At 39.6% G+C, this 26,880-nt stretch overlaps 1 protein-coding gene across 1 annotated transcript; it reads left to right on the top strand.

The window, feature by feature from the left end:
• Window positions 1-4,857: 4,857 nt before the first annotated feature.
• On the top strand, window positions 4,858-22,038 carry LOC124111064 (glucose-dependent insulinotropic receptor-like). The gene is made up of 2 exons (XM_048391507.1): window positions 4,858-5,016; window positions 19,251-22,038. Exon 2 carries the CDS (start codon window positions 19,711-19,713, stop codon window positions 20,695-20,697), a length of 987 nt encoding a protein of 328 aa, XP_048247464.1. The 5' UTR covers window positions 4,858-5,016; window positions 19,251-19,710; the 3' UTR covers window positions 20,698-22,038.
• The last annotated feature ends 4,842 nt before the right edge of the window (window positions 22,039-26,880 follow it).

Here is a 26,880-nt window from a genome sequence, read left to right as displayed (position 1 = left end):
CGCATTCATTCTAAGTCAGCATCACATAGCTGCCTTCATGTTGATTGGCTGGTAGTAAACAATTGAAGAAGATGCCATCTATTGTTTATGACGTAACAGACAGGTTAACATGACGTCATTTCAATAATATATTGAGTGAGCTCGCAAAAATATAATTACACTGCATTATCGACGGCGTTTGCGCTTTTTCGAGTGGATGTGTTTGATCTTTTCCCTCGAGTTTTAATGTTTAAAGTCCTCAGCCAGGGCTCGGAAGTATCCCCATTATCAAGAACTTATTCAACGGTAGTTTTAGCTAGGTTATTTCAAAAACATTGAAATTTTTCGGGGAGGGATGATCCATTCCATCTCGCAACAAACACTAGAGGGAATCCTGGTTCAAAAGGCAGCCAGTTAGGAAAAAAACATGACTTCCAAACGCATTAGTAATCACAGCGCTAGGAAACACATGATGCAACCACTGTAAGGGTGTTCCAGTCCACCCATAATGCAAGTGTCTGGGCACAAAAATATACATTCTATAAACACATATTCACGAATCACTGAAGATCAACACCGTGGTATCTCCAACATTTTGTCCAAAACCAGTGCACGCAGGGAAGCCACTTTCGGATTCAGCTAGGCCTATGTCAATCAGTCGCATCCCGACCCTTGAACGATCTTCGCATGTTGTTCCTGTATCCGCCTCCCTACAAAAACACGATGTTGTGATTTCTTCACACTCGCAGCAAGCAACAACGGATATGATCCACTGCCTGTTTTCTGGCCCGATCTACGGCGGCGTGTTCAACCGAAGTATTTCCAAGCCTGCCCAGTCGGACGTTAGTTCCACTGCCCCCAAACGTCGGCGCATTGTTGACATATCTTCGGACTCAGAAAGAACTCTTTCTCCAATGGTCTTGGACATTTACGGTTAACTTTCGTGAAAATGCTGCATAAACACTCTGGCCTAGATCTTTCAGTTTAAGGTCAAGGCCACGTCATGTTCCAATGTTCCAGAAATATTTATTGTTGTTTTAAAATGTAAGGCATATGCTCGCTTGAAAGAGTCTGTCAAATAAACCTTATTTGTTGTAGAATCAGTTTACACAGTTTGATGTTGCTGAGAATGTGCAGGCGAAAAGCTTCGGTTATCTGTTCCCAGTCAGTGACCTTGAGGCGACTGACAGCCATGTCAAACAGTTTGAACTACACAAGGCTCGGGACTTTAATTTCACTCGGGACAGATAATCCGTCATTCCTCGTCACTCGTAAATTATTGTCTATTTTACGGATGTCTGAATCCCTTGTCAGTAACCACCCCCTGTACCAAAATTCTACGGAGGCTAAAAAACTCTTTATTTTAAAATACATACGATTATTCAAGTATTATGCATAGTAAAAAACTACATCGTACCCCTTCAGAGAATTCAGGTGAACGAACGGGTGACAACAAACTTGGTTAGAAAAACTTTGCGATAAAATAGTAGACATGATGATTTACCATTTAAATTGTATTTCCTGCAAGGATTGATATTATCGTGTGTATTTTCTCAAAAACTAATCTGAAAAAAAGAAATAAGCTGTACACTGTATTCTTCCAATCTGCCTGTTATTCCTTTAGCAAATATCCAATAATATAACTGCATGGAATTTTGATAAATTGTCTCCGAAACCATTATTGTATCAGGAATAATATATTTCAATATCGTGTTATTTCAGTTGCAGCGTTTAACGCTCAGATTTAGCGGCAAAATGTCTCCCGCAGCATGTGCTACAGCCTTGCGATCATCTGCTCAATACATTGCTGCAATGTCCATATACCTGAGGCAAGGGAGTTAACTGACCATAAAAATCCACCCTTGTCGAACTGGGCTGGAATGCCCAGGCTCGATCGCAGCGCCACCATTGGCTTTTACGAGTTATGTCCCTTCTATGCCCTTCTCCTATCATTTGCATTTCAGGCCTCAGACCACAATTAATTTCCTTCTTTGCTATCTACAGTGACATGACAGCCCACCATAATTATTATCAGTCGTAGGCTGTTCTCCTGTTGCATGCTGACCAACCTGCCACTTGTCACTTAAAACGCAAAGTTACGTCCAGCATCCACCACCTTGCTTTCGCAGTAACCACTGTCAACAATGCTCACCGGAAGTTTCGAGCCGAAACACACACAGCGGCCTTCAACTTGGGGTCAAATCATGGGAAGCTGGAATCAATACCTTCACAGATTGGGGCTAACAAAAAATTGACAGCAAACTACAATGTCTTATCTTTCATTTAAGCTATCACAAGTCACTCCAAAAAAATTGCCACAGGCTGAACAGCCCATTTCAACGGGGTACTATATTCTCCTATTTTCCTTCCGGTTCATGGTAAAACTGAGGGGGGGTAACTGTGGTCTGAGGCCATTTGCTTCAAACAAAATGGCGGGGCCCAGTCAAGACGATCTGTTTGATAATCAAGATCTATATTAAACTAAAATGGGCTTACCCCGCAAATTGCACCTTGATAAAAAATATGAACAGGTTTGCAAAATATCTGTCGACGCCCTGTTGGCGGTACACAATTTGCAAATCCTGAAGTCGACGGAAATCAATGTTGTTAAGTAACTGGATGTCTAGTTCGTTACGCGATTTCGATTGGACTATGCATAGACTCGTAAGGCCAGCCAAAATGTAGCTCCGGAATTCCAGCCTAGTTCGGCAAGGGTGGAAACTGGACTTTTATAGTCAGTGAAAGCCCTTGCTTCGGGAAGATGTGCAATGTCAGGTTGTGGTAGGTTTGCACGCAGTTGGTCTTCTTTGACATCCGTCAGTTAGTGACGGCAGCATTTCATCAGTTGAATTTAACACGAGTGAGTGAGTGAGTGAGTGAGTGAGTATGGTGTTCGCCGCCCTTAGCAGTATTTCCAGCAATAGACGGCAACAGACGGCAATAGACGGCAGGGGACACCAGAAATGGGCTTCACGCATTGTATCCATCTGGGAAATCGAACACAGGTCTTCAGCGTGAGGAGCGAACGCTTTGACCACCAAGGTATACACGGGTGGTGGAGGTGTGTCTACAAACACGTCCAGTATTTACAGTGTTTGACATACTAAGTATCCTTTGCCGTCGTCCCATAAAGAACATTAAAGTATCATTTGCTATCTGCTTATACCACAAAAAAGCATCATTCACTATCGAACACTATTTTGTCATGTTTTTCTGACATGTCAAGATTGTCTGTTCGTCTTCACATCACGGCTTCTATTTCCGGATGTTCACAATTAGACTTAGTCGTGCCAGTATCTATTATTTGGATTCGAATTCCACCATCGTCCTGATTATAATCCTTGGTGTGAGCATTTACTGGTGCTCGTGGGTTTCAACCAAAGCATGACATGCCTGCGCTACACCTGGCTCCCTCCCACCACACCGACACGCCGTGCTGGTATGAAGTATCACATGCATTTATCGACGTTAAACCATTACAATACAACACTTGCAATCAAGACCAGTTCATCTTGATAATACCCCGTTCATTTGTACCTCTATACTGTGGTATATTTGCATGTGTATGTATTTATACACACGTGAATATACCAGTCATGTCAACTCGTTTACTCTTGTGTATATATACAAACTTGCTCCATGTCTGGAACAGGTGCATATGTAAATTGACACAAGTGCAAGTTTGCACTGTTTGTATGATGTTGTGAACGTTTTTGCCATCGCCAGGGAATGATCTAATTGATGTCAGTTGTTTCGCAAACACTAAACAAATGGCAACAGTTTTGGATACTAGTATAGTATTTATAGTAGATATCTAGTATACTGCAATCCCAAATTATATGCGGACATCCAGAGCTGGACGGACACAGTTTCAAGGTGTCAAAGGTTGTGGGCACATGATGGTTCATGGGAAGGTTTTGTAAGGTAACTCTCTGCTCATTCGATTGGAAAAACAACCTTTCATTTTTTTAAATCGCGCTATTTACACACCAGAGTGAGTGAGTGAGTGAGTGAGTGAGTGAGTGAGTGAGTGAGTGAGTGAGTGAGTGAGTGAGTGAGTGAGTGAGTGAGTGGGTGGGTGGGTGGGTGCTTGGGTGGGTGGGTGGGTGGGTGAGTGAGTGAGTGAGTGAGTGAGTGAGTGAGTGAGTGAGTGAGTGAGTGAGTGAGTGAGAGAGTATGGTTTTACGCCGCTTTTAGCAATATTCCAGCAATATCACGGCGGGGGACACCACAAATGGGCTTCACACATTGTACCCATGTCGGGAATAGAACCCGGGTCTTCGGCGTGACGAGTGAACGCTTTAACCACTAGGCTACCCGACCGCCCCCACACCATAGTGAACGTAAACATATTCATGCACACATACATGTATGTACAGTTACACATGTGCACATTCTTATGTCAATAAATATTGTGGCATTACTTACCATGACCCCAATTCCATGGCGAGCGGATCTTTACAACATATGATACCATATGTTCCTATCATCTTACCCCTCCTGTATAGTTCGATGCTCATGCTATCAACCACTGTCTCAACTGGTCCAATTATGTAATGTCCCCAACGACGTAGTTGTTACTCGTTAGTATCCACTGAATACTAGAGTACTGACCATTTGGCGTAGGGGATATATTTCACGAATCATCTACTCTCAGGGAACAAGACATGTCTTGAAGCAGTGACAAAAAAATATTCCTCAGTCGAAAAAAAGTTCAACCAAACCCGCCTCCAGAAAATAAAATGATCGGTCCATAAGTCCCCTTCCGTGATCTAAACTTATATCAACAGCAGATTGTTATCTACGGGTAATGTATATTGGCTATACATCACAGTGGCCTCGCTATGGCTCCGGCCTAAACAGCTCCTTGCACAGCTACAAACACTCACGTAGCCATGTGGGTGCCCCATATAGAATGAAGGTTTGATATAAAGCAACGCGAAGGCTGTCGGCCGGACGATAATGGTAACGAAACCTGGTATCTTGTGTTTGAACGAACTCTTAACGAAGAACCCGAGACGGATACTTGTTGGCAAGGTAAACATTTCTGTGTTTAATAATTGTATATCGACGTGTATCTACAGTGCTGCATTTTATTATGGCAGGGATCACTTAAATTTTCAAACATCACTGTTTGAGTCCAGATAATTAAGTGGGCCTTTACAATTATGACCACATGTTAGGATACAGTTTCTGGGAGATTTTAAATAGATTAGTGAATGATGTGAGATTTTAAGTCATTGTGTGTTTTTATGTTCTGTTTGTTTGGTGTTTAACGCCGCACTCAGCAATATTCCAGCTATATGATGGCGGTCTGTAAATAATCGAGTGTGGACCATACAATCCAGTGATTGATATCATGGGCATCAATCCACGCAATTGGGATACAGTGACATGCATCAACCCAGTCAGCAAGCCCCCGATCCCGTTAGTCGCCTCTTACAACAAGCATAATCGCCTTTTTCGGGAAGTATGGGTTGCGGAAGACCTATTCTAACCTGGATCTTCATGGGTATTTTTATGTATGTGCATTGGGTATAATAACAGTGGATTAGCTAGAGTTTCATCTGTTTCATGCCAAAGGACCTGCGAGATATCAGAGAGCCAAAGGGTTGAATACTTGCGTGTATGACGCATATATACAATATGACAGGTGATGTGTCCCACGCCGTACTCTGTTAGTTTACGTTTACCATTCTTGGCATATTTGGCTTCAGGTAATAAAGGTTCATTGTTGAATTCGCAGCAACAGTTGGGGATTATGTCAGTAGTATGCGAAGCAGCGATATTAGGGTAAGAAGTGGCACGAAATGACTGGTAATGGAAGTTTGAAAAAATAACAGTAGCATTAGAAGCAGCGGTATTGTGGATATGTGTTTGTGATATTGGAAAATGAGGCAGCACTTTTGAGAATACTTGTCTGTAACAGTTACATCTGAATCAGCAGCACTTTTGAGAGTACTTGTTTGTAATATAGAGTGCGAAGTAGCACTTTTACCTCTATTGATGCCACATTCTAATATGACAAACACGTATTCAAAAAGAACCACTATTGGGAATACTTGTTGTCATAGTGGAATGTGAGGCACCACTATTGGGAATACTTGTTGTCATAGTTGAATGTGAGGCAGCACTATTGGGAATACTTGTTGTCATAGTGGAATGTGAGGCAGCACTATTGGGAATACGTGTTGTCATAGTGGAATGTGAGGCAGCACTATTGGAAATACTTGTTTGTCATAGTGGAATGTGAGGCAGCACTATTGGGAATACTTGTTGTCATAGTTGAATGTGAGGCAGCACTATTGGGAATACTTGTTGTCATAGTGGAATGTGAGGCAGCACTATTGGGAATACGTGTTGTCATAGTGGAATGTGAGGCAGCACTATTGGAAATACTTGTTGTCATAGTGAAATGCGAGGCAGCACTATTGGGAATACTTGATGGCATAGTGAAATGTGAGGCAGCACTATTGGGAATACTTGATGTCATAGTGGAATGTGAGGCAGCACTATTTGGAATACTTGTTGTCATAGTAAAATGTGAGGCAGCACTATTTGGAATACTTGTTGTCATAGTGAAATGCGAGGCAGCACTATTGGGAATATTTGATGTCATAGTGAAATGTGAGGCAGCACTATTTGGAATACTTGTTGTCGTAGTGAAATGTGAGGCAGCACTTTTGGGAATACTTGTTTGTCATAGTGAAATGTGAGGCAGCACTACTGGGAATACTTGTTGTCATAGTGGAATGTGAGGCAGCACTATTGGGGATACTTGATGTCATTGAGATTCGAATGTGAAGCAAGAGCAGTATTATTTCAAGCAGCTACATTAGGATACCAGTTGTGTTTATACACGTATGTGAAGCAGAAACACCTGTGAATCAGGACCAGTAGTGTCAGAAGCAAGTAATCATCACAGGCTTCAAAGAAATAGGGTTCACACATTCTACTGGTACGGGGCATACTGCTCCCTGTAACTTTATCGTTTTAGTATTGGCCACACACATTGTGGCAGACTTTGCTGGTGATGTCAGTAGCAGATGCAAGAGTATCAGTTAGCCACAATATTCTAGTTAGAAATGGAAGCTGCAATTGAAGTACATATACATGCACCAGAAACATATAGTCATAGCAATATGATACCGGCTATTGAAGTACATATAGATGCAGCAGAAACATATAGTCATGGCAATATGATACCGGCTATTGAAGTACATATAGATGCAGCAGAAACATATAGTCATGGCAATATGATACCGGCTACTGAAGTACATATAGATGCAGCAGAAACATATAGTCATGGCAATATGATACCGGCTACTGAAGTACATATAGATGCAGCAGAAACATATAGTCATGGCAATATGATACCGGCTATTGAAGTACATATAGATGCAGCAGAAACATATAGTCATGGCAATATGATACCGGCTATTGGAGTACATATACATGCAGCAGAAACATATAGTCATGGCAATATGATACCGGCTACTGAAGTACATATAGATGCAGCAGAAACATATAGTCATGGCAATATGATACCGGCTATTGAAGTACATATAGATGCAGCAGAAACATATAGTCATGGCAATATGATACCGGCTACTGAAGTACATATAGATGCAGCAGAAACATATAGTCATGGCAATATGATACCGGCTACTGAAGTACATATAGATGCAGCAGAAACATATAGTCATGGCAATATGATACCGGCTATTGAAGTACATATAGATGCAGCAGAAACATATAGTCATGGCAATATGATACCGGCTATTGGAGTACATATACATGCAGCAGAAACATATAGTCATGGCAATATGATACCGGCTACTGAAGTACATATAGATGCAGCAGAAACATATAGTCATGGCAATATGATACCGGCTATTGAAGTACATATAGATGCAGCAGAAACATATAGTCATGGCAATATGATACCGGCTATTGAAGTACATATACATGCAGCAGAAACATATAGTCATGGCAATATGATACCGGCTATGGAAGTACATATACATGCAGCAGAAACATATAGTCATGGCAATATGATACCGGCTATTGAAGTACATATAGATGCAGCAGAAACATATAGTCATGGCAATATGATACCGGCTATTGAAGTACATATACATGCAGCAGAAACATATAGTCATGGCAATATGATACCGGCTATTGAAGTACATATAGATGCAGCAGAAACATATAGTCATGGCAATATGATACCGGCTATTGAAGTACATATAGATGCAGCAGAAACATATAGTCATGGCAATATGATACCGGCTATTGAAGTACATATACATGCAGCAGAAACATATAGTCATGACAATATGATACCGGCTATAGAAGTACATATAGATGCAGCAGAAACATATAGTCATGGCAATATGATACCGGCTATTGAAGTACATATACATGCAGCAGAAACATATAGTCATGGCAATATGATACCGGCTATTGAAGTACATATACATGCAGCAGAAACATATAGTCATGGCAATATGATACCGGCTATTGAAGTACATATACATGCAGCAGAAACATATAGTCATGGCAATATGATACCGGCTATTGAAGTACATATACATGCAGCAGAAACATATAGTCATGGCAATATGATACCGGCTACTGAAGTACATATAGATGCAGCAGAAACATATAGTCATGGCAATATGATACCGGCTATTGAAGTACATATTCATGCAGCAGAAACACATAGTCATGGCAATATGATACCGGCTATTGAAGTACATATACATGCAGCAGAAACATATAGTCATGGCAATATGATACCGGCTATCATAATGGGGGTCTTGTTGTAAGAACAGTGATATAAATGCTCGACATCCCAATTGCTGCCCAGGAAAACATCGTTTTAATTTGTAAAACATCTTAAACAGGTATCAAAAACTACAGCAAAAACACATATTGGTAAATGGTAGCTTAGAAATGACTCCGAAGAAATAGTCATGGATTATGAGCTAGAATGTTCATTAACATCACCAGCTTATTTCTATCGAATTAGCCACTGACGGAGTCATTGCAGGGCTAAGGATCATTCCTTCTGTGTGGATCATATTAACATAATCGTATTACTTATCCACAATTTCCGGAACTGAAGAGAAAAATATATTTTAATGTAGACTAGATCTCTACCATGGGAGCCTTATGTCAAAAAGATACTTTTTGTTGTGCAATGTTGGTAATGACATAGATAATTGTACTTGACTGTTTTGAGTAGAGTCTTATTTGAATGAACGAAATGACCTAAGTCGGGTACATTCTTCCATTTGGTCCCACTTTGTTTGTTTGTTTGTCCAACTGTATGATCAGGGTCATTACAGTAATTATCGATTACCTACTTACAGACACACAGTTTCTCAATCAATCTGGATTGCACTTGTCTTGACCTACACTAACTGCAGATCTTATTACTAGTCTCAACCTGTACAACTAGTCTGTACCTACGAGTACAACCGTATTAAGGAAGCGGACATTCTGTCAGTTGACATCTTAATTGTTTATATAATTAAGTACTGATTTTCTCATAGAGCGAGTTCATTGGAGTATGAAACGCCATAAAGAAAAAGTCAAAAGTCGGAGCTATGATGTTTGTTTTGTTGTTTAACGTCGCACTCAGCAATATTCCAGCTATGTGACGGAGGTCTGTAAATAAACGAGTCAGGACCAGACAATCAAATGATTGACATCTTGATCATCGATCCGAGCATTTGGGAAACGATGACATGCATCAATCAAGTCAGCGAGTCTGATCACCCGATCCCGTTAGTCGCCTCTTACGACAAGCATTGTCGCCTTTCACGGCAAGCATGGGGTGCTGAAGACCTATTCTACCCATATATATGTATACTCAAATATGTATACTGGTAGATATAGCTCGGGTGTACATACTGGTAGATATAGCTCGGGTATAAATACTGGAAGATATGGCTGGGGTGTACATACTGGTAGATATAGCTCCGGTTTACATACTGGTAGATATAGCTCGGGTGTACATACTGGTAGATATAGCTCGAATGTGCATACTGGTACATATAGCTCGGGTGTGCATACTGGTAGATATAGCTCGGGTATACATACTGGAAGATATAGCTCGGGTGTACATACTGGCAGATATTGCTCGGGTGTACATACTGGTAGATGTAGCTCGGGTGTACATACTGGTAGATGTAGCTCGGGTGTACATACTGGTAGATATAGCTCAGGTGTACACACTGGTAGATATTGCTCGGGTATACATACTGGAAGATATAGCTCGGGTATATAGACTGGAATACATGTACTTAGTTCGTGTATATAGACGGGGCTTTGTTGCTCATCTATGCACGCAGATTGATATTGTCACGGTGACTGTGATTACCCTGAGGCAGAGGTAACTGTGATGGTGTGAATTTTTTGAAAACTGAAAATGTTTACTTTACTTCTTAAATGTACACATCATTGCCTTTGACAACTGTTATAACACAATTCTGTAAAATTGCGGTCAAGCCTAACACACCTAATGTATTGCGCAGGTATTAACAATTCCAAATTCTTAAGAATAATTGGTTACTGATAATCTTACACGTGAGACCAGTCAAATGACAGCGAAACTGACGTTTATAAGCGTATGAAAGATATATTTTGACGTTAATACGTTTTTCACGAGGTCGTATACTGGAAATGGTGTAAACACTGACAGTTGAGTTCGACATTCATGAATAAACACAGAACCGTTGTTACTGTTTTGGCACTTCAATTCTGAATCGGTTTTTACGTGAACAATTGGAGAAATCATTCGACTTCACAAGCGAATACCTGCTGTTACGAGTGTTTCTCTTTACCTGTAAGCAGCAGAAGTAAATCAAGTTTAACATCTGGTTCTTAGTTTCAACAAGGTCAGTAAACCCGCAATCATGTCTCTGGCGTGTCTGGTCCAGGATCGCTATCAGTCAATTGCCTGGTCCAGATTCGTCCATTGTTCACAGGTCGTCGTCGTAGGGCAAGAATATTGCTGGATGCGGCGTTAGATCATAAACAGTTCGTGGTGATACGGGCATAATACATGCTAACCCTTTTCGAGAAACATCTGCTGTCATCACTGATTGTCATTGATCCATTCATATAATTGCCATCATAATATTGTCTTTTACGCCCAGTGTAATCTATTGCGGCAGGTACTCGAGACTATTGGGGTCTACTTATTAAAGATATTAAGTGAGACTTATTATTCTCTTTGACGTTTTTAATTTGTAATTGGCTGCAAGCCTATGAGAGGACCTATACTGGTGAACAAAGTGAAAGATTGCATTTAAATAACAGTGACAGTCAGACATATTCTGCAGCAATACGTGAACTTACTTCAGCCCATATACAGATCGCCGTCATATAGCTGGAATATTGCTGAGTGTGGCGTTAAACAACAAACAGTGAGTGAGTATGGTTTTACGCCGCCTTTAGCAATATTACAGCAGTATGACGGCGGGGGACACCAGAAATGGGCTTCACACATTGTACCCATGTCGGGAATCGAACCCAGGTCTTCGGCGTGACGAGCAAACGCTTTAACCACTAGGCTGCCCGACCCCCAAAACAACAAACAAATAATAATCATCTTCAAATGATCATCCAAATCACCACACCATTACTGGGATCTTTGAATCTCACATTGATCGTGTCGGCCATAGTGAGATACTCAGGTTGTTCTTATGATGTTTTTATTCAACGGATGTTATGTGAGGACTATGTAGCATACACTGATGTCATTCCTTGTTTAGGGGATCTGTATGTGGTTTCGGTAGTAGTTTATCAATCTCACATGTTAAATCCCCTGCAAATGCCTGAGGGTCAAAAAGGGCCAAAATACAGACATTGGCCCTTTTCACCCTTACACAAATTAAAAACGCAAGTTTATTTCCTTTTTTGAATGTTTTTTACAACAACATTTATATCTCTGCTGTCAGAATGCTTTAACGTCTAGGAATTTATCGGTAAAAAAATGTTCATTAACATACATAATATTATGTGTTTTCATCACTTTTCTCAAAACAGACTCCACATGACATTGGCCCTTATGGCTCTAAGCTCTTCAGTTGATTACAAAGAGTGCTTGTCCATATATTGCTTCCAAATCCTTCGTGTTCTGATATATGAATGTTTGCTCGGCATAATTCACTTGTAATTGAGATCAGGTAAACAGGTGTGTAGACATTGCGCTGGGAAATATTGACGGTCGATAAACTGCGAACCGATACTGTGTTATCCTATTCGATAACAAATTCATTTTCTTTGTTGTGTAACGCTGCAGTCAGCAGTATTCCAGCTATGTGACTGCGGCCGGTAAATAATCGACTTTGATCTACACAATCCAGTGAGAAATATCAATCCAAGCTGTCGGTATACATAACACGTAATCAATTAAATTACCGACTCGTCCAACCAGCATTGTTTACTTCGATCCAGATCTACCCACAGAACGATTAAACGCATAGCGATATATATATATCAAAATGTCAAACACAAGAAATATTTTACTTTATAAGCACAAATGTTTATGACTCACAAACATACTTTTGAGAAAAGGGCCTATTTCCCCACAAATATTCTGATTTTTGTACCAAAGAAACAAATCACAGAATATCAAAGGAATGTGTCATTTTACTTCATTTGTTTCGGAAACCGATTCAAACAAGAAAAAAACCTTGAGGTATTAATTAAGAATTATCATAAAGATGATGTACTTAGGCAATGATATAGATAATGGCTTAAAAGGTGTTAGATCAGGGTTACAATGTTCAAGGCTTCATAAAGTTTTATAGTAGAAATAGGGAGTACAGTAATGGTGTCCGATACAATTCCCTATTTTGACCTGTACCAAGGGTTTCCATGTTTTTGGGGTGAACAATTGATTTGCTTGCGTGACGGGTGCCACCGCTGGGTCAGGATACGCTCATCTTTTTCGCATACACCTGGCAATATCACTATTTGATAGGGATTTATAAACACATGCTCATGATATAGTCGAAATGGTACAATCGACTCTGCTTTTAGCAAATATTGCTACCGAATATGGAAATGGTTTTGTCACTTTGGTTTGCTGGTGGACTGAAGTCCCCGAGTTTCATAATAAACACAGAAGCATTTTTCTAACTTATAAGGAAATGTTTTGGCCTAGACCAGTCGTGGTAGTTGACCCCAGAAATGGACCCTCTGCCATTATCATTATATTGTGTACGGTGAATATAGTGTATAATACAAGCACATGCGCAGACTGACCCGTGTAGTACCGGTTTAGAATAGGTCTTCAGCTACCCATGCTTGCCGTAAAAGGCAAATATGCTTGTCGTAAAAGGCAGCTAACGGGATCGGGTGGTCAGGCTCGCTCACTTGGTTGATGCATGTCATCTTATCCCAAGTGTGTGGATCGATGCTCATGATATTAATCACTGGAATTTCTGGTCCAGACTCGATTATTTAGAGACCGTCGTCATGGAGCTGGAATATAGCGGAGTGCGGCGTTAAACAACAAACCAACCTCTTTACGCCAAATGGAATCTGTTTCGGCAGAAAATGTAGGCTGTTTTTTCTTTTTATATAAAAATACATCTAACACGTCCCATTTTAATTCTGGAAACCCAAAAGTCCAGAAGCTCTACGGTCTTTGCCGACTCTCGGTCAAAGGTATTTACAAAATTAAACATGCTGTTTTCATGGGAACATACCAAGGAAGAAAAAATGAAAAAAAAAATGTTAAAAAACTCAATATTTACACTATCTCGCCCATGGGCAGGCCCATGGGCGAAGTGTTGCCCATGGGCAGGCCCATGGGCGAAGACTGGCCCATGGGCGAGAATATGTTCCTTTACTCAAAACTCATGTTTTTGTTTCGCAAATACATTAAATATATTCATTCAAGTATCAAGACACAAAATTTAACTCATTTTAACTTAATTCAACTATTTTATAGCGATATTGAAATATTTCGCCCATGGGCGAGAAAAAGGTTTGGCCCATGGGCGAGAATATTTTCCTTTACTTAAAACTCATGTTTTTGTATCGCAAATACATGCAGGTGTTCTTACCATTTTCATGGCACATAATGTTACTAAATTTTACTTAATTCAACTATGTAATAGCGTTATTGAAATATTTCGCCCATGGGCGAGAAAAAGGTTTGGCCCATGGGCATGCGCATGGGCGAGAATATGTTCCTTTACTTAAAACTCATGTTTTTGTTTCGCAAATACATTAAATGTATTCATTCAAGCATCAAGACACAAAATTTAACTCATTTTAACTTAATTCAACTATTTTATAGCGATATTGAAATATTTCGCCCATGGGCGAGAAAAAGGTTTGGCCCATGGGCGAGAATATTTTCCTTTACTTAAAACTTATGTTTTTGTTTCGCAAATACATGCAGGTGTTCTTACCATTTTCATGGCACATAATGTTACTAAATTTTACTTAATTCAACTATGTTATAGCGTTATTGAAATATTTCGCCCATGGGCGAGAAAAAGTTTGGCCCATGGGCAGGCGCATGGGCGAGAATATTTCCCTTTGCTCAAAACTTGTGTTTTAGTGTCGCATATACATAGTTTGGCTGAATATCTCACATTCTAACGAAATCTCGAAATAATTATTTAATTACATGCGGTGTCGAACTGACCAGTGGGGATTATGTTTCAATGCGATTGAGGAAAACGTGAGTGAATATTGTGACACTAAAAAAACTTTTACTGCATTGTCACTTTTGGTATGAAAATGGTAATAGTTAAGAAAAACGCAACAGCCTTCTTATGATAATTCTCATATTCTCATTAGTACGTTGTGTCTAATTACAGTGTCGGCCTTATTTACAGGTGATTCTACAATACTTGCTCTCGGTCAATTACAATCTGCCACACCACACGTGAATAAACAGTTATGCAGGTGTTGCTGTGGGCAAATATCTAGCCTGTACATGTATATTTTTTGTGGATACATGTATTACATATTTTCGTTGATATGTGGATATATTAAGCACAAAGACAAAAAAAAACGTTTATGAAAGACGAATTAGTGCCTTGAAATATTCATCGAGATGTGTATCATCGTTTAATGGGGTCATTCAATAAAAGTATGTTGTGATGCGATATCAAAGGAGCCGCTCAATTTACACAGTGTCGTCCGTTTCGCGTGAACTACCACCCCACCCTGTCTGTAAGAGTTATGTAATCGGTACACAAATATATTTGATGCGGTGTCAGTGTGGAAGGAGTTTGAATTACGTCTCAGGTTATTATTGTTTGGAGTTCACATTTTTGGGCATTTCACCTGCACATGTCCACTTTAGTGAGACAGACTGTAACCAAAAATGCAATGAGCCGTAGCTCCTAATCCCTTATAACAACGGTAACGACAACCAGGGTGAGGACACAGTAAGGTTAAACCGTGTCCAACAGACAATCTCAGGTGGCTAACGCCATATCTCCCATCAAGTCAGCTCTGTTTTTAAGCGCATAATTATGTTTTTACATATTGAAATAAAAGGAATTAAAAAAAATTTAATTTAACAAACCTACACATTACCAAATACAAAACCTTATAATCCTTTCTAGACTTCGTTCCAATTAACCTGGATCATTCAACTCGCTCGCGAAGGTCGTATACGACTTTTAAGTGAATACATCTACAGTGTATCATATATACTCATGATAAGCAATTATTTTCGTTCCTAATTCGAATGAGCACATTCTGAGGCTAAATCTGCAAAAGGACAGAAACAATATTTCTTTGTACAATGCAAACGATACAAACGTAGCGGCTGATAATAGAGACAATGATTTAATAATCTGCAATATATCATTTGTTCTCGTTCAATTTATTGTAGAAATTGAAGTGATTGTAAAGTTTCAAGTAGTACTAAAATGTTGTGGTATTATGATGTATTTAGAATATGAACAGCGAAAAACAGTCACCATATCGGATGTACATGTATAACTTGTCTTCCATCACCACGCTTGTGCCGAGGCCCATGGTCATAAAATTAATCGGTCCCATAAAAGGAGCAAATAGTTTCGCAGATAGTACTTGCTATGGTTCACTCCCAATTGACAGACGACCTAATCATCAGACAGACCAGTCAAGTGTGACCAGTGTACCTGCCTGGTTTTACCTCCTTATTACTGAGCTGCCCAATACTGTCATACTGTGGGCAGAATAAGCGGCGCCAACTTGTTGAGTGATACAGATTAACCAGATTATGATTGTGTTTGTAAGTTGCGTTTAATCTGTGTCGGGTTGCAGTTGTTTTATAAGGCAAGACCAGGGGTAGTTTTTTCAATGAAACCTTTTAGCCGTTGAGTTTGTTTTGTATTCATTTCATTAAATACATTGTTAGGTAGAATAATAACACGTTATATGGATTAAACATCTCCCTAACCTGAGTATAATCTCATATGTACTCTAAGTTCCGTACTATATTACTTTGCGGAGACATTGAGTATAAATTTTGAGTTGGCATTGTATGCTGTCTGAATGACTTTACACAAATCCCTGCGTCCATGGACCCGTGAAGATCTTCAACAACCCATTCTTGGCGTAAAAGGGCGACAGCGCTTGTCGTAAGAGGCGACTACCGGGATCGGGTGGTCAGGCTCGCTGACTTGGTTGATGCATGTCATCGTATCCCAATAGCGTGGATCGATGCACATGATTTCAATCACTGGATTGTCTGGTCCAGACTTATTTACAGAAAGCCGTCATACAGCTGAAATATTGCTAAGTGCGGCGTTATACAACTAACAAACAAACAGAATTTTGAGAAATTCACAACAATCACTATGACGAGGTATGCATATCTTGCAATCAACCTGAATCCAGTTACTGGAATGTCAAACCCGCTTGGTTAAATCAAGAATTGCAGTTAGATCCGCTATATGCTGTAGATCTCATGCAGTCAAGAGATGCAATAGCGAGGCAGAACTATGTCAATTTATGAGGGACAGACAGCTACTCGAACATATAAAAACGTAGCAGCCAAAGATAAAAATGAAATCATATCATGTACGAAAATAGAAATCATATCAACACAAAAAGAGAAAGTGTATGAGTACTAAAACTTGCAATAGATATGTGTACCCTACGACAGTCTACATGTACAACACACTGACATCGCATCAAATATATGTGTGTACCGATTACATAACTCTTACAGACAGGGTGGGCTGGTAGTTCACGCGAAACGGACGACACTGTGTAAATTGAGCGGCTCCTTTGATATCGCATCACAACATACTTTTAATGAATGACCCATTAAACGATGATACACATCAGGATCGCGGAGAAAATACAAGATTCGTTCTCGTTGAATACATATATCAAGGCACCAATTCATCTTTCATAAACGTTTTGTGTCTTTGTGCTTAATATATCCACATATCAACGAAAATATGTAATACATGTATCCACAAAAAAATATACATGTACAGGCTAGATATTTGCCCACAGCAACACCTGCATAACTGTTTATTCACGTGTGGTGTGGCAGATTGTAATTGACCGAGAGCAAGTATTGTAGAATCACCTGTAAATAAGGCCGACACTGTAATTAGACACAACGTACTAATGAGAATATGAGAATTATCATAAGAAGGCTGTTGCGTTTTTCTTAACTATTACCATTTTCATACCAAAAGTGACAATGCAGTAAAAGTTTTTTTAGTGTCACAATATTCACTCACGTTTTCCTCAATCGCATTGAAACATAATTCCCACTGGTCAGTTCGACACCGCATGTAATTAAATAATTATTTCGAGATTTCGTTAGAATGTGAGATATTCAGCCAAACGTTATGCAATAAACGAATAGTTTTTTCCATTAAAATACGCGCACTCGTTACTCTATATTGCATACCTAGTGCCATGTAATTGCCCAGTGTGATGTATCAACGGGACATGAAATGGGAAATGAAATAGAAACTAACTAAACTTTAATGTTGTGGAAAATAACTCCAATGAATTGGAGTACACGCACATGAATTCGTATCATAAACTGTCAAAACGTTTTGAGAGGTAAGGCCGGATTCATTAAAGATCGCTACAATATGTAAAACAGGTGAAATTTGTAGAACTTCTATAAAGGAAACATCCAACCAAATGCCCTTTTTAAATAGTAATGTAATGATATAATATAAAGCATATTTCACATGATACAGTATACTTTGCACACAGTTAGTTGATGCTTTAAAGGGACTGACGAAAACATGGGCGAAATATTTTAATAACGCCGTAAAATAGTTGAATTAAGTTAAAATTTGTTAAATTATGTGACATGAAACTTCTAAGAACTATGTATATGCGACACTAAAACACAAGTTTTGAGCAAAGGGAAATATTCTCGCCCATGCGCCTGCCCATGGGCCAAACCTTTTCTCGCCCATGGGCGAAATATTTCAATATCGCTATAAAATAGTTGAATTAAGTTAAAATGAGTTAAATTTTGCGTCTTGATACTTGAATGAATACATTTAATGTATTTGCGAAACAAAAACATGAGTTTTAAGTAAAGGAACATATTCTCGCCCATGGGCCTGCCCATGGGCCAAACCTTTTTCTCGCCCATAGGAGAAATATTTCAATATAGCTATAAAATAGTTGAATTAAGTTAAAATGAGTTAAATTTTGCGTCTTGATACTTGAATGAATATATTTAATGTATTTGCGAAACAAAAACATGAGTTTTAAGTAAAGGAACATATTCTCGCCCATGGGCCAAACCTTTTTCTCGCCCATGGTCGAAATATTTCAATATCGCTATAAAATAGTTGAATTAAGTTAAAATGAGTTAAATTATGTGTCATGATACTTGAATAAATACATTTAATGTATTTGCGAAACAAAAACATGAGTTTTGAGTAAAGGAACATATTCTCGCCCATGGGCCTGCCCATGGGCCTACCCATGGGCGAGATAGTGTAAATATTGAGTTTTTTAACATTTTTTTTTTCATTTTTTCTTCCTTGGTATGTTCCCATGAAAACAGCATGTTTAATTTTGTAAATACCTTTGATCGAGAGTCGGCAAAGCCCGTAGAGTTTCTGAACTTTTGGGTTTCCAGAATTAAAATGGGGCGTGTTAATTATTCTGTAATTACTGCTATAAACAATAAACATATTTGACACTTTTTAAACCACCCATCTTTTAACAGTCTTATCATTTGATGTCACGGTAATAAATTTTTTTACGATTCAATTGATTCGTCTATTTTCTAATTACAGGAGACAAGTAGCCGGTGTTTACAGACGTTTATACATAGGTGTATACACAACGATGTACACAAACCCTGTCTGTCGTGACATCAAGCATATCAACGTTTACGTGAATGATTACAACAGAGAAATAACTGGCAGTAGGTCTGATTAAACATCAGCCATATGCCACAAGGAAGTAATCGGGAATCCAGACTGAGATTGTTCTGTGATTGATGCTCTTGAAACATTCCTGGAGGTCAACTGGCAACTGCTGAGAAGACTCGTGACCGCGTGCCGGCTTCCAAGTGTCTTAATCCTTATCTTGGTGGTATTTATAAAAAAACAAACTCTTTGAATAAAAGGACATCAATGCAGATTGTCAGCGCATGAAGATGTAGTTTTGAATAATTATTGCATTACGTAAACTTTCGATAACGAATATGCTATAAATTCAGGGAATTTGGAGATTGGATGGGATGCCAAGAATATGTTGTTGCTTCATAACCTGACAAGAACATCTGACTCAATGACTTCCCTTGTACCAACACCTCTTCCCGAAACATGTCAACCAGACTGGGACAACGATCACGAACGTGTTAAGAGAATTGTGTTAATACCCTTGTCAATCTGCATCATACTGAGCAACGGGGCAGTGTTACTCTTCATAGCATTACAGAGGAAGTTCCATCGTCCAACTTACTGGTTTGTGACATCACTAGGAATAGCAGACATGTGTATTGGCTTCGTGTCAATAGGTACAGTGGCGACGAAGGCAAATGAGTCAACTTTAAACGTGTGTCTTGTCAGAATAGGATTCACAATCAGTGGAATTCAAGCATCCACGATGTGCGTCATGTGGATTGCCATTGACCGATATATTGCAATAACACGTGCTTTGAGATACACGCAGATAATGACAACGAAGAAAGTCGTCTTTGCCATGGTGTGGATCACCACACAGTCACTTCTCGTGGGATTCGCGCCTCTGATTGGCTGGAATAATGCGACTTATAACCAGTACTGCTCTTTTTTATTCGTGGTATCACCTGGATATGTTGTGCTGATATTCATTATAGGGGTGGTGCCTATTTTGATAGTGTTTGTCATATACGTTCGATTGTACTGCAGTGCAAGAGGCCACATCAAGCGAATCGATGCTTTAGAGCAACTCGGTGTGACCCGGAAGTCAAGTGGAATCTTTGGCATTTCCGCCCGGAACTGGAAGTCAGTGAAAACTCTTCTGTGTGTGATTGGCTGTCTGTTGATCACGTGGTGTCCTTTCTTGATAGCGACTGTTGTTCAGTTGGTCTCCGGAGAGAAAGCTTGTTTCTTAAAGGAAATTATTGGAACATATTTATTGATATTGGGGTTTTCTAATTCGTTTCTTAATCCACTAATCTATGCAGTGGGAACGAAGGATTTCCGGGACAACTTCAAAAGCACAATAAAGCGGCAGTGTTGTCCAGCGTCATAACCCTTCTATAAGAGGACGTACATGCCTTAGTGTAAGGACAACAACCCTTGCTGTGGTCATACGAAATCTCTGCTAAAAGCTGAGGCAATTGTAAAATTCTGATTATACCATAAGCATGCGTTTATGAATCACAACTGTAATGATCCCAGGTGTACGGGAATAGGTGAGCGTATTCTGCCCCACTGATGGCACTCGTAATATAATCATCAGTCTGGATCTTATCAAACAAGAAACAATTGTTGAATTAAGATTATTGATTGTATATAAAATATAAAATAGAAACAAAATATTAATGAAAGAAACTCGGATGATATTGATCTTCTATGGGCGTTTACAATTCCTGACATTTGTAGTCAAATCTAAATTTTATATACGCAGTGGGAACAAAGATTTCAGGGACATTTTCAGAAGCACAAGAAAACCGCAGTGTTGACAAGCGTCAGAACCCTTCTGTTAGATGACGTTTCTGACTGACCTCTAATCTACTGACTTCTACCACTTGGTGAACAAAAACCTTCTAAGATGATTTATTTATAAAAGGAACACTTTACTTTGAACAATTTATGAACAGTTATGGTTTCCCAGACCGATAGGACGTTGTGGCGAATGATGAGTTATTTCATTGTGATTCCATGGGGCACAAACGGCAATCGTTAAGGTATCACAGACGAATGCAGTAATGCAAGAATATGCTGTTATTGATGCCGTGGTTAGGATATCCGCGCGTGTACACACGGCAAAACCTAGACAAATGTTTGCCTTGTTCAGTTAAAGTGACTACAATACCCTCTGTGCCTGGAATTTCGGGCTGTGTGGTGTTAAATCAAAGTTGTATATTTATCAGCGCTGTTTCGCTTAATACAAATATAACTCTACATGTTTACATTCTTGTTGAGGAGATTCCAGGCTGTGATTACGCCAGCGTGTAGGTTAAAAAATATAGTGCAAAATAATGCTCCTTATGCAAACACTTGAAGGGCGAATGTTTTCAATTTGCAGGGAAATTGTCGAGGGCATATTAAGAGTAACATACAACACAAATGTGATATCTTCTTTGGAGGCGTTTAGAAGTAAAGAAAATGGTACAGAATACAGTGTTAGAACCTACACCGAAAATCTCTCCTAATTGTTATAAAATTGGTTGGTTTGTTGTTTAACGCGGCACTCAGCAATATTCCGGCTATATGACGGCGATGTGTAAATAATATATCTTGACCAGACGATCCAGTGATTGATATCATGAGCATCAATTGGGTTGTTATAAAGAAGTTGTTCATCCATGTATCTTTTCGTTACTAAATGTGATATCCTTTTGATATTAAACGTGTCACTAAAAACAAACGTTGTTGCATTAATATCTTCATGTTCCCGATGCAAGATAGCTAACTGACGATAAAAGTCAAGTTTCCAACCTATGGTATTAAGGAATCAAAATCCCGCTATGAAATCGAAATCCGGTTCGTAAACTGAAATGCAGATGTCGGTCGATTACAGGGTTTGCAAAGCATGTGCACCGCCAACTCGTTGTCAACAGATACTTTCCAAATCTTTTCGTGAACTCCGCGACGTAAGACCCATTTTATCACAATATAGACCGTGATTATCGATCAGATCGTCTTGACTGTAAGCCGACATTTTGTTTGAAGCAAAAGCAAGTGATACGAGAGCTGGAATCTGATTGGTCATAGGAGAGGCATGGAAGAGACATAACTCGTAAAGCCACTGGTGGCGCTACGATCGAGCCCAGGAATTCAAGCCAAGTTCGGCAAGGGTGGAAACTGGACTTTTAAGGTCAGTTAACTCTCTTGCCTTTGGGAAGATGTAAATCTTGTTTTGCCCTTCTCTTCAGCGTTTATTTGTTCGTTGTTAACGTCGTACTCGGCAATATTTTAGCTATATGACGGACATCTGTAAATAATCGAGTCTGGACCAGTCAATCCAGTGATTGACATCATGAACATCGATCTACGCAGATGGGACACGACGACATGTATGAATCAAGTCAGCGAGCCTGACCACCCGATCCCGTTAGTCACCTCTCATGACAAGTACTGCCTCAATCAACCAACTCAATGTACCAGCCCACCCTAACAATTAAGTCACCTTGTACTTGGAGGATATAAGTCACCTTGTACTTGGAGGATATAAGTCACCTTGTACTTGGAGGATATAAGTCACCTTGTACTTGGAGGATATAAGTCAACTTGTACTTGGAGGATATAAGTCACCTTGTACTTGGAGGATATAAGTCACCTTGTACTTGGAGGATATAAGTCAACTTGTACGTGGAGGATATAAGTCACCTTGTACTTGGAGGATATAAGTCACCTTGTACTTGGAGGATATAAGTCACCTTGTACTTGGAGGATATAAGTCACCTTGTACTTGGAGGATATAAGTCAACTTGTACTTGGAGGATATAAGTAACCTTGTACGATGAGGATATTAGGTTTTGAGGGGATAATTTCAAACAGGAATTACCGCGGGGAGCTTCTCTTCGGGTTGTTTTCCTGGAACGTATGATACTGTGACCCACCAGGGACCTTATGGGTGCTAGGATACAGTTGTGCTCTGACGTTATAAAGAAATACGTACCTTTGACGTCAACATGCTTCCGTATAAATCGCCACGTGTGCGGACTGTACAAAAATATCTTACTTTTCTCTCGTTAGTTCGTAATGTTATAGAAATAATTATTTCATAACATTTCAGTATACATGTCTACTTTCAATTAATCAGATGAAATATCTAAAAACTGCAACCATTACATTAACAGTTAGAAGACTGAAAATGAGTCCACATGTTTGTTGTTATGTATCTCTGTAATAAATATGAATTGAAGGTAATGAATTGTATTTTGCGGTCCGAGTACAGTAGTTGTAAAATTTAATAAGAAGTCGCAATGTGAATTTTCATCATAAGGTCCCTTGTCTCATGGTTGGTCACATATATTTTTTAAACATCTGACTCGAGATTACCTGATTACAAAATGTTTCAGCTTGCCGGGGTAAATAAATAAACATTGACTCTCACCATGGAGATTTACACATGGGAGATTGATCACATGTATGTGTGTTCACACAAATAAGGCATACTGTGTGACGTTACACTATTGTTTACACAATCCATTTCTTCACGCATGGGGGCGGTCGGGTGGTTAAAGCGTTCACTCGTCACGCCGAAGACCCGGGTTCGATTCCCGACATGGGTACAATGTGTGAAGCCCATTTCTGGTGTCCCCCGCCGTGATATTGCTGGAATATTGCTAAAAGAGGCGTAAAACCATACTCACTCACTCTTCACGAATGGGCAGTGCGTTGTCACATATTCTTGCCAGCATCAACCCACATATTTATTAAAGTACACTTGTAATTGATGGAGCACTTTTTTTATTTTGAGACTGATGTGAATTATTAATTTTTTTTATTGAAAGTACGTGTCGCCAGCAGGGTTCTGTCCGCATCGTGTGACTTGAGGACATGTACTAGTAGGCCTCTGCTGAGGCGACATATCACAGAGTTGTGTGAAAGTAACAATTGAAAATGTCAAATTAAACTATCTAATATGCATATAATCCTCAATAGCTTAGGGAATAGTATGGATAATGGTGTGTTACATCATGCTACTTATGAAAGGGGGTTTAGCTTCGGGTTGAAAATTAATGCACTTTTATGATCTCATATAGCGGCGTCAGTCTACAAATAGTTCGGGAAAGTAGGGATGTGTTTCAAATTCGGGAAAGTAGGGATGTGTTTTAAGTCCGGGAAAGTAGGGGTGGTTTCAAATTTGCTAAAGTAGTGCTGTGTTTCAAGCTTGGAAATGTAGGTGTTTGTTTTAAGTTCAGTGTTTATGTATTTGAAGAATCAGCCATTTTTCCTCACGAACTGACAGGTACTCGTTTGTACGCTTAAGATAACATATCACATGGGGGAATGGGTTAGATATAACGCCAAATAGCGACTAGACCAAGTAGGCATGTTATCAATACATCCAATATATTTTTCAAAACAACCTGACAAACATATTTAGGCATGACAAATACTAGCATACACGTTACTGAAAGGTGTCTTACTGAGTGAGTATTCCAGTATTATCACGGAGCGTCAGCTTCAAGTAGGAGAAAAGCTCGAAGTTTTTCAGGTCTCAGACGTTTATCACTTTGGTTAAACGCACGAGCACGAGTATGGTACTGACAAACCTTAAAACATAATCAGGGCGAACGTGGGATTCGAACCCAAAATCATAGGTGTACGCCGCTTTTAACAGTATCCCAGTTATATCACGGCGTGTCAGCTTAATGTGTGAGGAAAGCCCGAAGAAACATAATTGGGGCGAACGGGATTCGAACCCACAATCATAGGTTTCTGGCGTGCCCAAGGGACGCGACTCTGCACAGCGAACTGCGGCGCCTTTAGACAACTGGGCCATCCGTGCCCTCTAAGGGTGTATTAGCTGGGTGGCCCAGTCTTCTATAACTGGAATACTGTTAAAAGCGGCGTTAAACCCAACTCACTCACTCACTCACTGGGTGAAATGACAGAACGGACTGAGGGTTCACTAGTAGGGTTACCTTCAACCTGAACATATTTTAATGTTAAAATTTAACTACCCATTTCATGACTTAAACATGATAACGAATAGCGCGTTACGTACATCGACACACCGTAGCTTGCTTGCACCCGATGTACCCTAGCTACGCATAGGTCTTGTCTCCCCAGAAACAAGTAGTTAATCTTCTGCAGGAAATGCCCTGTAAATTATCACTGTCAGACGCGAGTGCACAGACACTTTTATTGGCAATAAAACCATAGAGTGATAATATTGTTGAGTGACAAATGTAGAGAGGCGTTTAGGATCAATATCCGTACATAAAACGACCGTATAAAAAACACCCGACTTGAACGATCAGTGACTTGTGTCTCTCCTGACAGACGCTCTATCCACTACACACCGAAGGCTGTCATGTTCATTTTCATCGCAAACTAGAATAGCAGCCTAGCGCGTTGACATGCAAAATATTCTATCGCTCAGGAAGTTTTTTGTGTTGCTTACTGCTCAGCCGCACCGGCGTAATAACTTACCGAGCACCTTCGTTTTGCTTCCTTTTTCATTAATCTACTCCGATGGAGATACATCAATATTAGAGCTGTCGTCTCACGCATGTTCTTATCTGTTATGTACGAGTGCTGCATTGCTGCATTTCTTCACTGACATACATTAGACATGCAACTGCATTCATGGTCTACAGGACAGTGTGCCTGCTCAGAGCGCGGAAAGGTCGACGGTTCGATCCTCTGGCCGCGCCATAAGACATGGTACTTACTGGTACTCTGCCTGGCGCTCAGCATTTAAAGTATAAAACAAGGACTGGCCGACTAGGAGTCGGTATACATTGATTGAGTGGAATATTACTGTTAAACTTTGATCAAACATCCATCAACATACTGTCTTTTCAATGTAATATTTCACAGGTATATGTAGCTGCGTTAAATTGAATTGAACGTCAATGAACATACTGTCTTTTCAATGTAATATTTCACAGGTATATCTAACTGCGCTAAATTGAACTGAACGTCAATCAACACACTGTCTTTTCAATGTAATATTTCACCGGTATATTTAACTGCGCTAAATTGCATTGAACGTCACAGTTGGTCGTCAAAAAGGCAAATTGCATGGTCACTGTTATCCCTAAAACTGAAAATACATTCTCTGTCTACTGTGTTTCCTTCTCAAATTAACATATACTGTGAATATTATAATAACCGCAACACTGCCTTTTGTAGCCTAGCTATAGTTGTAGGCTTTATTATTTCAAAGCGTGTTAAAATAAAAATAATTAAAAATAATTAAGTTTCTCTTATCATATTACATTATGCCTAAATCAGAGGTGGTTACTATCGTTAACAACCTATGATCTACCAATCAGAATCCAGAAGAGTAAGAGTATGCCAGGATGAATAAACCAGAGACAAGATAAACAATGAGATATGCAACATTTACATGCAGAATCAGGTAAACATGGAGATATGCAACTTTGACATGCAGAATCAGGTAAACATGGTGATATATACATTTACATGCAGAATCAGGTAAACACGGAGATATGCAACATTGACATGCAGAATCAGGTAAACATGGAGATATGCAACATTGACATGCAGAATCAGGTAAACATGGTGA

This window comes from Haliotis rufescens, unplaced genomic scaffold, assembly GCF_023055435.1.
Source record: "Haliotis rufescens isolate VD_foot unplaced genomic scaffold, xgHalRufe1.0.p SCAF_9, whole genome shotgun sequence".
NCBI lineage: Eukaryota > Metazoa > Mollusca > Gastropoda > Lepetellida > Haliotidae > Haliotis > Haliotis rufescens.
Note: the sequence above shows the minus strand (reverse complement) of the source record. Positions and strands in the feature narration are given on the sequence as shown.